General features: G+C 40.3%; 1 protein-coding gene across 3 annotated transcripts in view; it reads right to left on the minus strand.

Annotated features, from left to right (window-relative positions):
- Positions 1–279: 279 nt before the first annotated feature.
- The window catches only part of Ccdc138 (coiled-coil domain containing 138), a 63,328-nt gene continuing 50,873 nt past the window's right edge, over positions 280–12,734 (minus strand). For all 3 annotated transcript variants that reach the window (XM_042266538.2, XM_076557229.1, XM_076557230.1), the window contains 3 exons: positions 8,697–8,873; positions 2,548–2,686; positions 280–843 (listed from right to left, as the gene is read on the minus strand). In XM_042266538.2, the coding sequence (XP_042122472.2) occupies positions 678–843; positions 2,548–2,686; positions 8,697–8,873 (482 nt within the window). In that variant the 3' untranslated portion in view covers positions 280–677. The remainder of the gene's footprint in view (positions 844–2,547; positions 2,687–8,696; positions 8,874–12,734) is intronic.

Genomic DNA, 12,734 nt, shown 5'->3' on the forward strand with positions numbered 1-12,734 from the left:
CACCCGATTTCATAACAGAAATGCTATCTATACCATATATACACTAGGGCGGGGGTTGTACGCACCCACCTAACAACCACAAGAGCAAGTAAGCAAAACGGAATAAAACAAATAAGACCATTAAAAGATAAGCACTTGACTGGGTGTGGTGGTGCATGCCTTTAATTCCAGCACTTGGATGGCAGAGGCAGGAGTCTGTAAGTCTGAGGTCAGCTTGATAAAAAAAGAAAAAAAAAAAGAAAAAAGTATTTTGCTACCAAAAGAAGTGATTCTACTATATTAAGGGGCAAAAATAATAGCATAGTTTATTTCCACATAAGAACAAATTATATTCCAAATAATCACATAATTTCAAGAAAGATTTCTCCTAAAATATTTTTATAAAAAGTAACCCCAATGCCTTAAGTTCTGGAAATGCCACCTTGTACATTACTATTACCTTAAACTGAAACATTCTAAAACATCCATACCTTCTATGCTCTCATTTACATAGCTGAAAATTTTTCTGGCTATCTTTCATGATAAATGATGCTGCTGATAACTTTACTTTGTAGAATCTTACTTTGGTGATTTTCACACTTTTACAGACAAGGAACAGATATATACATACACAGACCACACACACACACACACACACACACACACACACACACACACACACACACACACACACTTTTCTAATGGCTTGTACTGGAGACCAGGGAGTTACATTTTGTCAAACCCAGATTGAACAGAGTTGAATTTAGGTTAATGCAGAGAAAGGCGTGCTCTGGGTGTGTTGTCCTTTGTATTTCCTGAAGCATCAGGTGAATGGTAAAAACTTCAAAGAGCTTCTTATTACTCCTGTAAAAGAATAGTGTTATTTAGTTATTTATAAACTTGAGAGAATTTATGCAAATGTGAGGAAATGGCACTTGTTTTTAAACACAATGGAGAAAATGGCTGACTACAGGATTTAGATGCAAGAAAAGTAGGTTTTATGATCTAAGCCCAAAGCAGAAAAACAATATAGGCAAAGAAGAAATAGTTTATATCCTGAAAACTGAACCCTATTCACTAATAGAGAGTAACTATGGGAACAAGGACCTCCCCTTCCCAGTTAGCCAGAACCAGTTTTCTTAAGGACCTAAGTGACAATATACTACTTTTCAACCACTTTCTCTTTAATAGACATTTAAGCTGGGTGTGGTGGCGTGCACCTTTAATCCCTGCACTCTGAGACAGAGGCAGGTAGATCTGAGTTCCAGGACAGCCTGGTCTACACATCAAGTACTAGGACAGCTAGGGCTACATAGAGAGAGCCTATCTCACAAAGACAAAACAAGAGAAGAGGAAGAGGAGGAGAAGGCATTCAGCAATTTCATTCCAATCATAATCCTATCTTAAATGTAAAATAGGAGTTCACCTATTTTATTTTCTTCTCTGGGTATATCTGCCTCAAGAGAAATGATCAAATAACCCATTATTAAAGGAGGTAGAAGACAGGTGGTTTCCTAAAGCTCACTGGCCATGCAACCTAGCCAATCTGAGCTCCAGGTACAGTGAGAGCCCCTGTCTTTAAAAAAAAAAAAAAAAAAGGAAGGAAGGAAGAAGAGGAAGATACCTAACATCAACCTCGGGCTTCCACATGTAGACACACACACATTCTTTTGCCTGTCTTGCCAAATGCATGCTTCAGTGCATTAATAAGGAATTTTTAAAAATGCTCCTTTATTATCACTTTGGTTTTTTTTTTTCACCTTCATATATAAAGTATCAGTGTGCAGTGATTTGGTCAGATATTATCACTTGATGAATAAACTTGTTCTTAGTGGAAGAGCATTTGCCTGTCATGCAGTTATCCCTGGGTTCCCAGTACCATAAAAACCAAAGCTAACCCCCAATATATAAATAAGTAAGTCCCCTCTAGACATCTCAAATAAAACTTTTGCATACTATCTCTGGTATTTAAAGTTTTCTTAGATGAACTGGAACAATTAAGAAACAACTATACATTCAAAGATTAATAGTCTATTATAAAATCTGTGTGTTTTTAAAGTGTGTGTGTGTGTCTGTCTGTCTGTCTGTCTGTGTGTCTTGTATGGAATGGGCATGTGGGTATGTGCAGGAAGGTCTGGAGGATGTCTGGCATCCTATCTATCATTCTCTGATTTCTTCCTTTGAAACAGGGTCTCTTACTGAACCTGGAGTTATGCTGGTGGCCCCAAGCCCAAGTGATCCTCCGGCCTCCATCCTCCACATTGCCGGGCTCACAGGCGCACACAGCCACAGTCAGCTTTTTATGTGATTCCTGGGGATTTAACTCAGGTCCTCACACTTATGCAGTAACGAAACTTCCCTGCCGAGTATCTGCCCAGCCCCAATATGTCATCTCTGATAATCATCAATACTCAGGATTCTTAAATTTCTATATCTACAGCCTGGAATAATAAATTAGAGCAACATAACAATCAAGTTGAACTGATTTGACATGGAGATTGAAAAGCAGCCCTAACAGCAACCACAATACAATCATCAATGAACAGCGAGACAAAAAGACATCCTTACTTGATTTTTGAGAGCTTCTGTAGGATAATACTGAGCTTTTCTAGGATGTGAAGGTCAAGTTTAGGGGTCCGGAGCAGCACAGAACAAGTCCGGAAAAACAAAGAGTTGCTGCAGGCTTCCAGGAAAGGCTGCAAGGACGCTGCAAAACAAGGCGCCACGCTTTACTGTTAAGAAGTATCAAAGGAAATTAAAAAAGCAAAACCAGAACTAGGTGAGTCATGTAGCAATACCAACTTGGCCTCTCAATCTTTCATCCTTAAGCTTTGGGGCAAAATCGTCATGTGGAAAGTGAAAATATCCACTGGCTCTTGCTGGGTGGCAGGTTATTATCTAACACAAAGTACATTTGAAAGAAGAGAGGAAAGTGTTTCTTCAAAAAGCTTCTAACTGGAAGCCCAGTCTAGGTGACTGCAAATAAGAAGTTCCACTGAAGCAGTACATTAGTTTTCTTTAAAACCCCAGTAACAACTCTTGAGTACTAGATAAGAAAGAACACTTTGCGCATAAAAGCTAAAGAATGGCAGGTTCATAATAGATTGAAAACTTAAGGATAAAAATTTTAAGGTATCATCGTGGAAAAGCAGTCAGAAAGATTGTAAGAACAGAGGATCAAGGAGTTTGCTGTGAGACTGTGTGTCCCAGGATGTCAGAAGCTGAAGTCTCATCAACATGACTGCCTCAACATGAGCTGAACAAGGACAACAACATACATGCTCACGTGGAAGGGGGCGAGGCCATGAGCTTCAACCGTACACAAAGAACCACAGGCAACTAAGAATGCTGAGTGTGGGAGAAGTTGTCTTTTCCAGGGAAGAGCCCCCATCAACTGGTTATTCAATATCAAATGGTCAGCCCTGAAAACATATGTGTACATTTAACATTAAACAGACTGAATAGGTCGAATTCATGTATTTAGATGTATATTTGTGTGTGTGTTTATTTACATACATATTTAATGAAAAACAGGCATTGAATTTGAAAGGGAACAAGGAAGGGTACATGGGAGGGTTGGGAAGGAGGTAAAGGGAAGGAGGCATGATGTAATTATAATTCCAAAAATAAAGTGAATTTTTTTTTAAATTGAAGTGTTCACATAAAGTGATTTTTATTTGAAAAATTAAAAGTGGAATTGAAAAAATTAAAGTAATCAAAAGAGAAATTACCAACGTAGAAGAGGAAAGGAAAGATGACTTTGCATATATTTGCCTTAAGACTGACACCATTACTAGGAGTTCTTATAAATCAACTAGGAAAGGTGTACCTAGTATTTTTACTAATAAACACAACTAACCCCAATTATACGAGAACATACTATATTCAATCTCATTAAGAATGAAATAATAGAAATTTCCCAAATTTGTTACCAAAAGCCTTAAATGCACATATCCTTTCACCTAGTAACTGTGCCTCTAAGAACCATCCAACAGAGAGGCATACAAAGGTAAGAAGCCATATTTCATTGATTGTGTTTATTATAGGATAATACATGAAAATTCTTTTAGAGCATAAGTTACTGGCTAGTTAGGAAAGATTGAGGGAAAAAAATCATACAATGTCAAATTGTGGCCTCTAAAACAATTCACTCTTTAGTAAAAAGCCTCTGCAAATGGCTTTTTTTTTCTAAATGCAAGTAAGTTATTTCCCATAAAAGATATAAAACCATGATAGCTTTGCATTCTCGTGCTTTTTAAATCTATAAACACAACTTGGAAGGCTTGGATGTTACTATCTTGAGACTGTATTGATTAAAGTAAACTACTGAAGCAACCAAATCTAAAACCGCAAGTAAAGCCAGGGAAGCAGAAACGGGCTGGTAGAAAAAGGAAAGGCTCTCTGGGAGCAATGGAGGACTATTTTCTCTACATGGAAACACCCCCTCTGCGGGAGGCGAAGGGCTCAAGAGCCACCTCCCTAACACCGCCCCTCATGGAGCTGCTTGCAAGTGGTGTATTGAGCTCCACGGATGCAACCGTTTTGCGTCCCCATCACCTGTGCTGGGACAGGCTTTCTGGTTATTGGGCCATCCTTACTTCTGTATTTCTTGACCAACCACTTTCTAATGGGATTTAAGTTCCATTCCACAAAATGAAAGTCACACCTGTCATCACTATTATCAGGCTAAGAACCTATGGCTAAACAGGACACAGGATCTAGGGAAGACCCTACTACTATTATTCTGCTAAATAGACATAGTATTCAACTGATTCCTAACAATTTATCATAAGCTTTTATTTGTACTAGACTATGGTTAACCCAGAGACCCACAACTGGCCAAGGCATAGAAAGTAAGAGGCTGCAGAACGCTCAGCCCTAAATAGAACCCGTATACTGCACCCCTGCTCCAAAGGCTCGGGGATGGATCACTGAGGCAGAGGAGAAGGAAACAGCTAAGTGCCAGAGGCAGTGGATGACTCTAAGGAAATGGTATCCTCTGGACACAGCAGGGAAGCAGCTGCACATATTAACTCACAACATTTGTGACAGCATACACAGCCCCGTACAAGCCCAACCCAGACCAAAGCTCAGCATGGAGAGGGGAGTTGGGTAGAGAATCCTACCCCTAGCCATGGAGCTATTAGCAACCGTTAGCTGCCGAGTCCGTTCCCTCTGGGAATGTAAGCTCTGGTAAGTCAAGCACGTTCCAGGGGAAGACCACACGTTCAAGAACAGTTGGGCAGCACCAATTGGACTTGACGGGAGAAAAAGAAAACAAAGTGGGGTGGACAGGAAAGACAGGGTGGATCTGAGACGAGCTGGGCGAAGGCGGTGAAGATGATCAAAGCACAAAACACATTGTACAAATTCTCAAAAAACTAGTAAAAATAAGAAAAATAAAAGCTGAAACTTCTAGATTAAAAACAGAGGGAATATTCTTCAAGACGCTGAGGTGGGCAAGAACTTTCTGGACAGAACTTCAATAGCACAAAAGCTAGCTGCAAACATCAACAGATGGGACTACATGACAGTAAAGTCTCTGCTTATCAGAGGAAATTGTCAGCAGAGCTCACAGACAGCCCACGGAATGGGAGAAAATCTTTCCCACATACACTTCAGACAAGGGGCGAATAACCAGAATTTACAAAGAACTGTAGAAATTAGATACCTAGGAAATAAAACTGCAAATCAACAAATGGGGTAATGAATTACAGCAAGTTACACACACACACACACACACACACAAATGGCCAGTAACCATTAAAAAATGTTCACCATTCCTAGTCATCAGGTAAATGCTTTGAGATAATATCCCATCCCAGTCAGAGTGGCTGTCCTTACAAAATCTGACAACAAATATTAGAGAGGATGAAGAGAAAGAAAAACTCTTATTCATCACTGGCAGGAGTGCAAGTTAATACAACCCTGATGGAACTCAGCCTGGTGGCTCCTCAGCAAACTGGAAACAGCCCTATCCTATGCTACAGCTATTGTATTCTTGGGCATTTACACAGAGAACTCTTTATCCTATGGTAGAGGTATCTGCACTCCATGTTCACTGCTGCTCTACTCAATACAGCAAGGAAGTGGAGACAACTTCAAGAAGTGAATGGATTATAATAAAAACCTGGTGCGTGCGTGCACGCGCGCACACAAACACACACACACATTATTCAGCTCTAAAGAAAAACAAAATCACAAAATTTTCAGGAAAATGGATTGATTTATAACACATAATATTAATCAAGTTCATCCAAATTCGGGAAGAAAAATCAGTCAATAAAACAAACACATGTTCTCCCTATATTGTGGATGCCAGCCCATCGTATGTACATAAAAACAAATATACATGTGGGTATAACATTTAGAAAGGGGAACAAGAATAATAAAGAAAATGCTTGGGGCTGGAGAGATGGCTCAGAGGTTAAGAGCACTGACTGCTCTTCCAGAGGTCCTGAGTTCAATTCCCAGCAACCACATGGTGGCTCACAACCATCTGTAATGAGATCTGGTGCCCTCTTCTGGCCTGCAGGGATATGTGCAGACAGAACATTGTATACATAATAAATAAATAAATATTTTTTTTTTAAAAAGAAAAGAAAATGCTCACTAATGAGTTCACATATTTATTATATGCAAATAAGTCCATTGAATGTTCTCTCGAAGCATAACACATTCTCAGTATAAAATATATCCTTCAGTGGGCAGTGGCCATTTTGTGATTCCATGGGAGGCTGTCACTTGACTGTAAGATATGAGTTTTAAATTATATTTTTTATTGTCTGAATATTCCTGTAGGATGCAGTTCTTTGTAAATATTGCTTCACTTTGTGTATTTTATTCTTTAAATATGAATTTTAGCTATCCAATTAACAGAGTGAAGTAGGATGTGTAAAGTCATCATAATTTGGAAATTTCTGAGAATTCCTGAGATACTGATTTATTGTCCCTGGATCTCAAAGAGCAACATGCCAGGAATTTGAAAACCCTGAGAAACTTGTGCAGCCACTGTGGAAGTCAGTATGGAAATCCCCACAAAACCTGAAAATAGAACCACCCTATCACCCATCTGCAGTACTAAGTCAACACAGCACAGATGTTTGTGCCTCCGTGTTTAGAGCTGTACTATTCACCATGGCCAGGAAATGGAAGCAGCCCTTGATGTCCATCAACAAATGAGTTAATAAAGAAAATGTGGTCCACAGGCTGGATGTCCCAGAGACCTAGGATAGAACCAAACAGGACTGGAGGAAATAAAATGTCAGTGTGATGATGCCTAACGATATCCTGCTACACACATAGGTGCCTGGCCCAACTGTCATCAGAGAGGCTCCACCCTGCCACTGGTGGAAACAGCACAGCCCAACTTAGGCGGGGCTTGGGGAATCCTGCAGAAGTGGGAGAGAAAGGATGGTAGGAGCCAACGGAGACAAGAAAACTAACAGAATAACTAACCTAGGCTCACAGGGGCTCACAGAGCCTGAACCGACAACCAGGGAGCCTGCATGGGACTGCCCTAGACCCTCTGTGACAGTTGTGTAGCTTGGTCCCTCCTGTGGGACTGGCAGCATGGGCTGTCTCTGACTCTTTTACTGGCTCTTGGGACCCTTTCCTCACCCTGGTCTCCGTGCCCAGCCTTAATACATGGGAAGGTGCTTAGTCTTACTGCATCTTGATATGCCATGTTCTGTTGATGCTCATGGGAGACCTGCCCTTTCCTAAACAGAATCTGAGGAGTGGATTGGGGGGTGGGAGCAGAGGGCAGTGGGGGGAGGGACTTTGTGGAGAGGAAGGAGGGGAAACTGCGATCAGGATGTAAAACAAATAAATTAATTAAAAAGAAAAAGAAGGGCTGAAGAAATGGTTCAGAGGTTAAGAGCACTGACTGCTCTTCCAGAGGTCCTGAGTTCAATTCCCAGCAACCACACGGTGGCTCACAACCATCTGTAATGAGAGATTTGATGCCCTCTTCTGGCATACGGCAAACTTGCAGAAAGAACACTGTTTACATAATAAATAAAATAAATCTTAAAAAAAAAGAAAAAGAAAAAGAAAATACTAGCCTAAAGCCTATTTGTCTGTTTAAAAAGGAAAAAAAGAAAATATGGCACATATGTGCGTGTGTGCGCACGCACACACACACACACACACACACACACACACACACACACGAATTTTACATAAAGAAAAACAAAATCCTGACATTTTCAGAAAATAGATGCAAATGGAATTATGTGAAATAAGCCAGACTCAGAGACAAATATCACATTATTTCTTATACAAGGAACTTAAATTTTAGATTATATACATATGTATGTAGCTATATCCCCATGTCTTATTTGCAGGATACTTAACTAGAGAAGGGATCTAAGAGGGGAGGAAGAGCTCTTAAGGGATGTGGGAAATGGGAAAGACAACAGCAGACATGTGATAGGAGGGTACAAACGAGGACTAACTGGAGGAACACAGGAGCCAGCTGGAGGAAGAGGCAGAGGGGGCCGTGGGGAGCGGGGGAGCATACAACAACAAAATATAACACATTTATATCAAGATGCCACAATGAAACCTCTTGTTCTGTGTGCTGACCTAACTGATAACTTTTCAAAATAGCCACCATTTAAAAGCTGAAATAGTGGCTGGTATGTGGAGTTAATAAGGGATTAGGAGGGAATGAAAGCATCATTTCTTTATGTACATAAAACATAAAAACGTACGTGATTCTACTGTCATCTGAAGCAGACTATCAATGACGTTGGATAAGAGCCCTTTGCTGGAAATCCTCAGGTGTCTTAGTATTACTGGAACAGCTTGGTACTCCAAAAATAAGGCTTTTCCTTCATCTGTCTTCAAGTCCAAACAAAGGGAATCAAATGCTTGAGCTAGGTAGTCAGCTGAAACAACACAAATAACCATCTCTGCATCAGTTATTAAATCAGAAACATAAGATTAAACAAAAAGAACCACCGCTTTAATAAAATAAAACTGTAAAAAAAATTTAGATGACAAGAGATCACAAACTAAATTTAGATTCATCCCCCTCACTGGTTTATTAGAACTCAATAGGGAAGGAGAGAGAAAAGGCAGTCCAATTATAATGGGGTAAATTCATTTAGTGCGTTCATATTTTAGTACTAAAATGATCAGCCCCATTTTGTTTTTTATACCAAGAAATAAAATTGATGATTAATATTAAATAGCACAGTAGTATGTATTTCCATATTTGGTTGTAATTACTACATGTTTCCACAAACTTGAACAGCACCATATTTATATCTTTAAATAGCTTCTAAGACCGTATGTCTCATTGCTGACTTCTTTTTTTTTTTTTTTTTTTTTTTTTTTTTGGTTTTTCGAGACAGGGTTTCTCTGTGTAGCTTTGTGCCTTTCCTGGAACTCACTTGGTAGCCCAGGCTGGCCTCGAACTCACAGAGATCCGCCTGGCTCTGCCTCCCGAGTGCTGGGATTAAAGGCGTGCGCCACCACCGCCCGGCTCATTGCTGACTTCTAAATGCCTCCCCATTTAAAACTGTAACTATACATAAAATTGCTCAATGCATTTTAAAGAAGGATTTCTGTCTCCCACAAAAGAGCAAATATCACACCATTCAAAGACAACTTCAAAAAGACTGGGCTATGCTCTGATCCACTACATTCTGTAACCCACCCATTATTATGAGCAACAGCAAGATTTTACCAAGACCAGAGCTAGCAAGGCACTTTGAGATCAGATTCCTTAAACCCCCCTTTAAAATATTCTGCATGTGACTGCAGGTGAGCTACTCAATCAAGAGAAGCACTAATTTAATTAGAATCAATGCAAATCAAATATCAGAGATTAATTCAGCAGATATCCCCATTACAACATTTACAATAGTTTCACACTGCTTTTAAATATGTAAAGTTCGTTTTCCAAAGCGTTCCTTCAGTATATGATTCCAAGAAAAAAAAACATGCTGTTCACCGAACACTGAGTTACTCTGTTTAAAAAATTAATATTTCTATTTAAAGGAGAAGACTTAGCAGAGTGTCTTGGGCCCAATGTGGTGGCATAAGCCTTTCCATAAAGCACACAGAGGCAGGTAGAATCATTGTGAGTTCCAGGCCAGCCGGGGCTACATAGCCAGACCCTGTCTTTAAATAAAAAGGGTGTCTTGGCCCCAAAGTCGTAAGTTACTAAATGGAATTCCTAGTGGTGCCAGGTGTGAGACACCTCCCTGTGAACTGTTGGCTGGGGGAGGGAAGGGGATGGAGATGACCAGTGCAGGCTAATGTCACTGCTCAGAACTATATGATAAAGCCCCATGGCTGAGGACATCGCACATTTTCCTTGCAGAACATGGAGAACTCAAGCTGGCCCTAAGCTGCTTCTTGCTGCCTTTCTCAGCACTGGACGGTATCACTCAGGCTGCTGGAGGGAAGATGTCAGTATAACAGTCTTATGCAGCTGTGAAACTTACAAGCTACAATACTAACCTGCTGGGCAAGCTGTGCCCACTGGGTAATAGTGGCATGACTGTTTGCTCTTGGGAAGAATTCAGTTCCCAGCTCCCATGTTGGGTGGCTCACAACCCCCCGCAACTCCAGTGCCACGGGATCCGACACCTCTGGCTCTCACATGCATACACCCTCACATAGACACACACACACAAAATAAAAATAATGAAAGTAGCTGGGCGGTGGTAGCGCACACCTTTAATCCCAGCACTCAGGAGGTAGAAGCAGGTGGATCTCTGAGTTCAAGGCCAACCTGGTCTACAGAGTGAGTTTCAGGACAGGATAGCCAGGACTATACAAAGAAATCCTGTCTCAAAAAAACCTAATAATAATAATAATAGTAATAATAATAATAAATCTTTAAAAATATGTATGAAAGAACTTTAAGACATTCTAATCTGTATCCATTTATGGTAAATTATTTTTATTTATAGAAGAATTTAGTTCAAAGAATACTAATACCACTTTACTTAAAAAAAACTCTCTGCAAACAAATACATATTGAACAAAATTGCTAGGTTCTGTTCAGATGTGTCTGACTCTCAACTTCATTTGTGAGCGTGTTTGCCTGTTGATGTGGGTGTGGAGGACAGACGCCGACGTTAGTTAGGTGTCTTTCCTTCCTTATTTTTAAAATTAAAATATAATTCCATCATTTTCTTTTTCTCGTTGCTCCCTCCACCCCCTCCTATGTACGACCTTGCTCTCAAACCCAGGGCCTCTGGCTTCTTTTTCTTAACCTGTTTTGAGTGTGGGTCTCTCACCGAACTCGAATCTCAACATATTGGCTAGAGGCTGGCCAGTGAGCTGTCTCCAGCCCTCGGTGTGGGGTTAGGGATGAGCACTGCCATGCTAGGCTTTCATACGGATGTTAGAAATATAAACTCAGGTCCTTATGCTTGCCCAGCAGACTCTTTAAGCCACCAAGTCATCTCCCTGGCCCAAACTTTTTAAAAAGCAACAATACAGACAGAATAGACAAATCCCGACCTCGTCACGGGAACACGTTTTCCAACAGTGCCCCCTGCTGGATTTGAAAGTACTTGCAACAGCTAACATGACTAAGTGGACTGAGCTACAGGGTTGTTTGTTGATAAAGGGTCTTACTGTACAGCCTTCCTGGTGGTCTACAACATCACGTGCAGATCAAGCTAGCCTTAACTCTGCCTTAGTTCTCTTGACATGGCTTCCTGAGTGCTAATTACACTTGTCCATCACTGCATCCAGCTTCGTGGTACTTTTTAAAAAATTTTTAATTTCTCTCTCTCTCTCTCTCTCTCTCTCTCTCTCTCTCTCTCTCTCTCTCACTGGTCTTTTGCTTGTATATTACGGTTTCCTATTTTCTGTTTTTATGGGTTTTTCGTGTGTGTGTATAGTATATGAAAAAAACTGTTTTCAATTTTTAAAAATGGAGGGAGAGTTATCCCTTAACAGTATCCATAGGCAGAAAAACAGCATTTGGTTATTTTTTAAGTGGTCTTATCTTTTTAAGAAACATTTATTTTATTTGTAATTACACATGTATATGTGGGGAGTGGGGGGACTATGCACAAGTGTGGGTGCCTGCAGAGACCAGAAAGGGTGTGGGACCTTCTGGAACTCGAGTTACAGGTGCTCCTAGCTGCTCAACATCGGTGCTGGGAGCCAAACTCTGGTCCTCTGCTAGAGGAGCAAGCACTCTGAACCTCTGAGCGAGTCTGGCCTTGACCTTGTAGAGATTAAATCAAATTGTATCATTTTAACTTCTTTAATACTGAAGAGTCTCTAAAATCAAGACTAATTTAACTTCCCAGAGAATGCTTTTCAAACATTTCAGTTACCAATCATATCAAAACTAGCTAGAGCTAGAGCTGGCTTATTGGTTTATAGCACTTATTGCTCTTGCAGAGAACCTGAATTCAATTTCCAGCACCCACGTCAAGGGCTCACAACCAGTTCTAACTCCAGTTCCAGGGGCCATAGGCACTAGGCATGTACCTGGTACACATATGTGCATGCAAGCACAGCATTCATACATCCAATAAAAGCAAATCTTTTTAAAAACCACAAAAGATAAAGAATTGATGTCATTTTAAAACAGTAAGATAAAGAGAAATCATCTAGCATAAAATAGATCAAGGATATCAACAGAAAATCTGAAAAAGGGAAACAGCAAATCACACACACAAGAAAAAGTTAAGCTGGGAGTAATGCCACACACTGTTAAGTCCCAGCACTCCACAAGCAGAGGCAAGAAAATGTCTGTGAGTTCCAGGCTA

Source organism: Peromyscus maniculatus, chromosome 21 (assembly GCF_049852395.1).
Source record: "Peromyscus maniculatus bairdii isolate BWxNUB_F1_BW_parent chromosome 21, HU_Pman_BW_mat_3.1, whole genome shotgun sequence".
Lineage (NCBI taxonomy): Eukaryota > Metazoa > Chordata > Mammalia > Rodentia > Cricetidae > Peromyscus > Peromyscus maniculatus.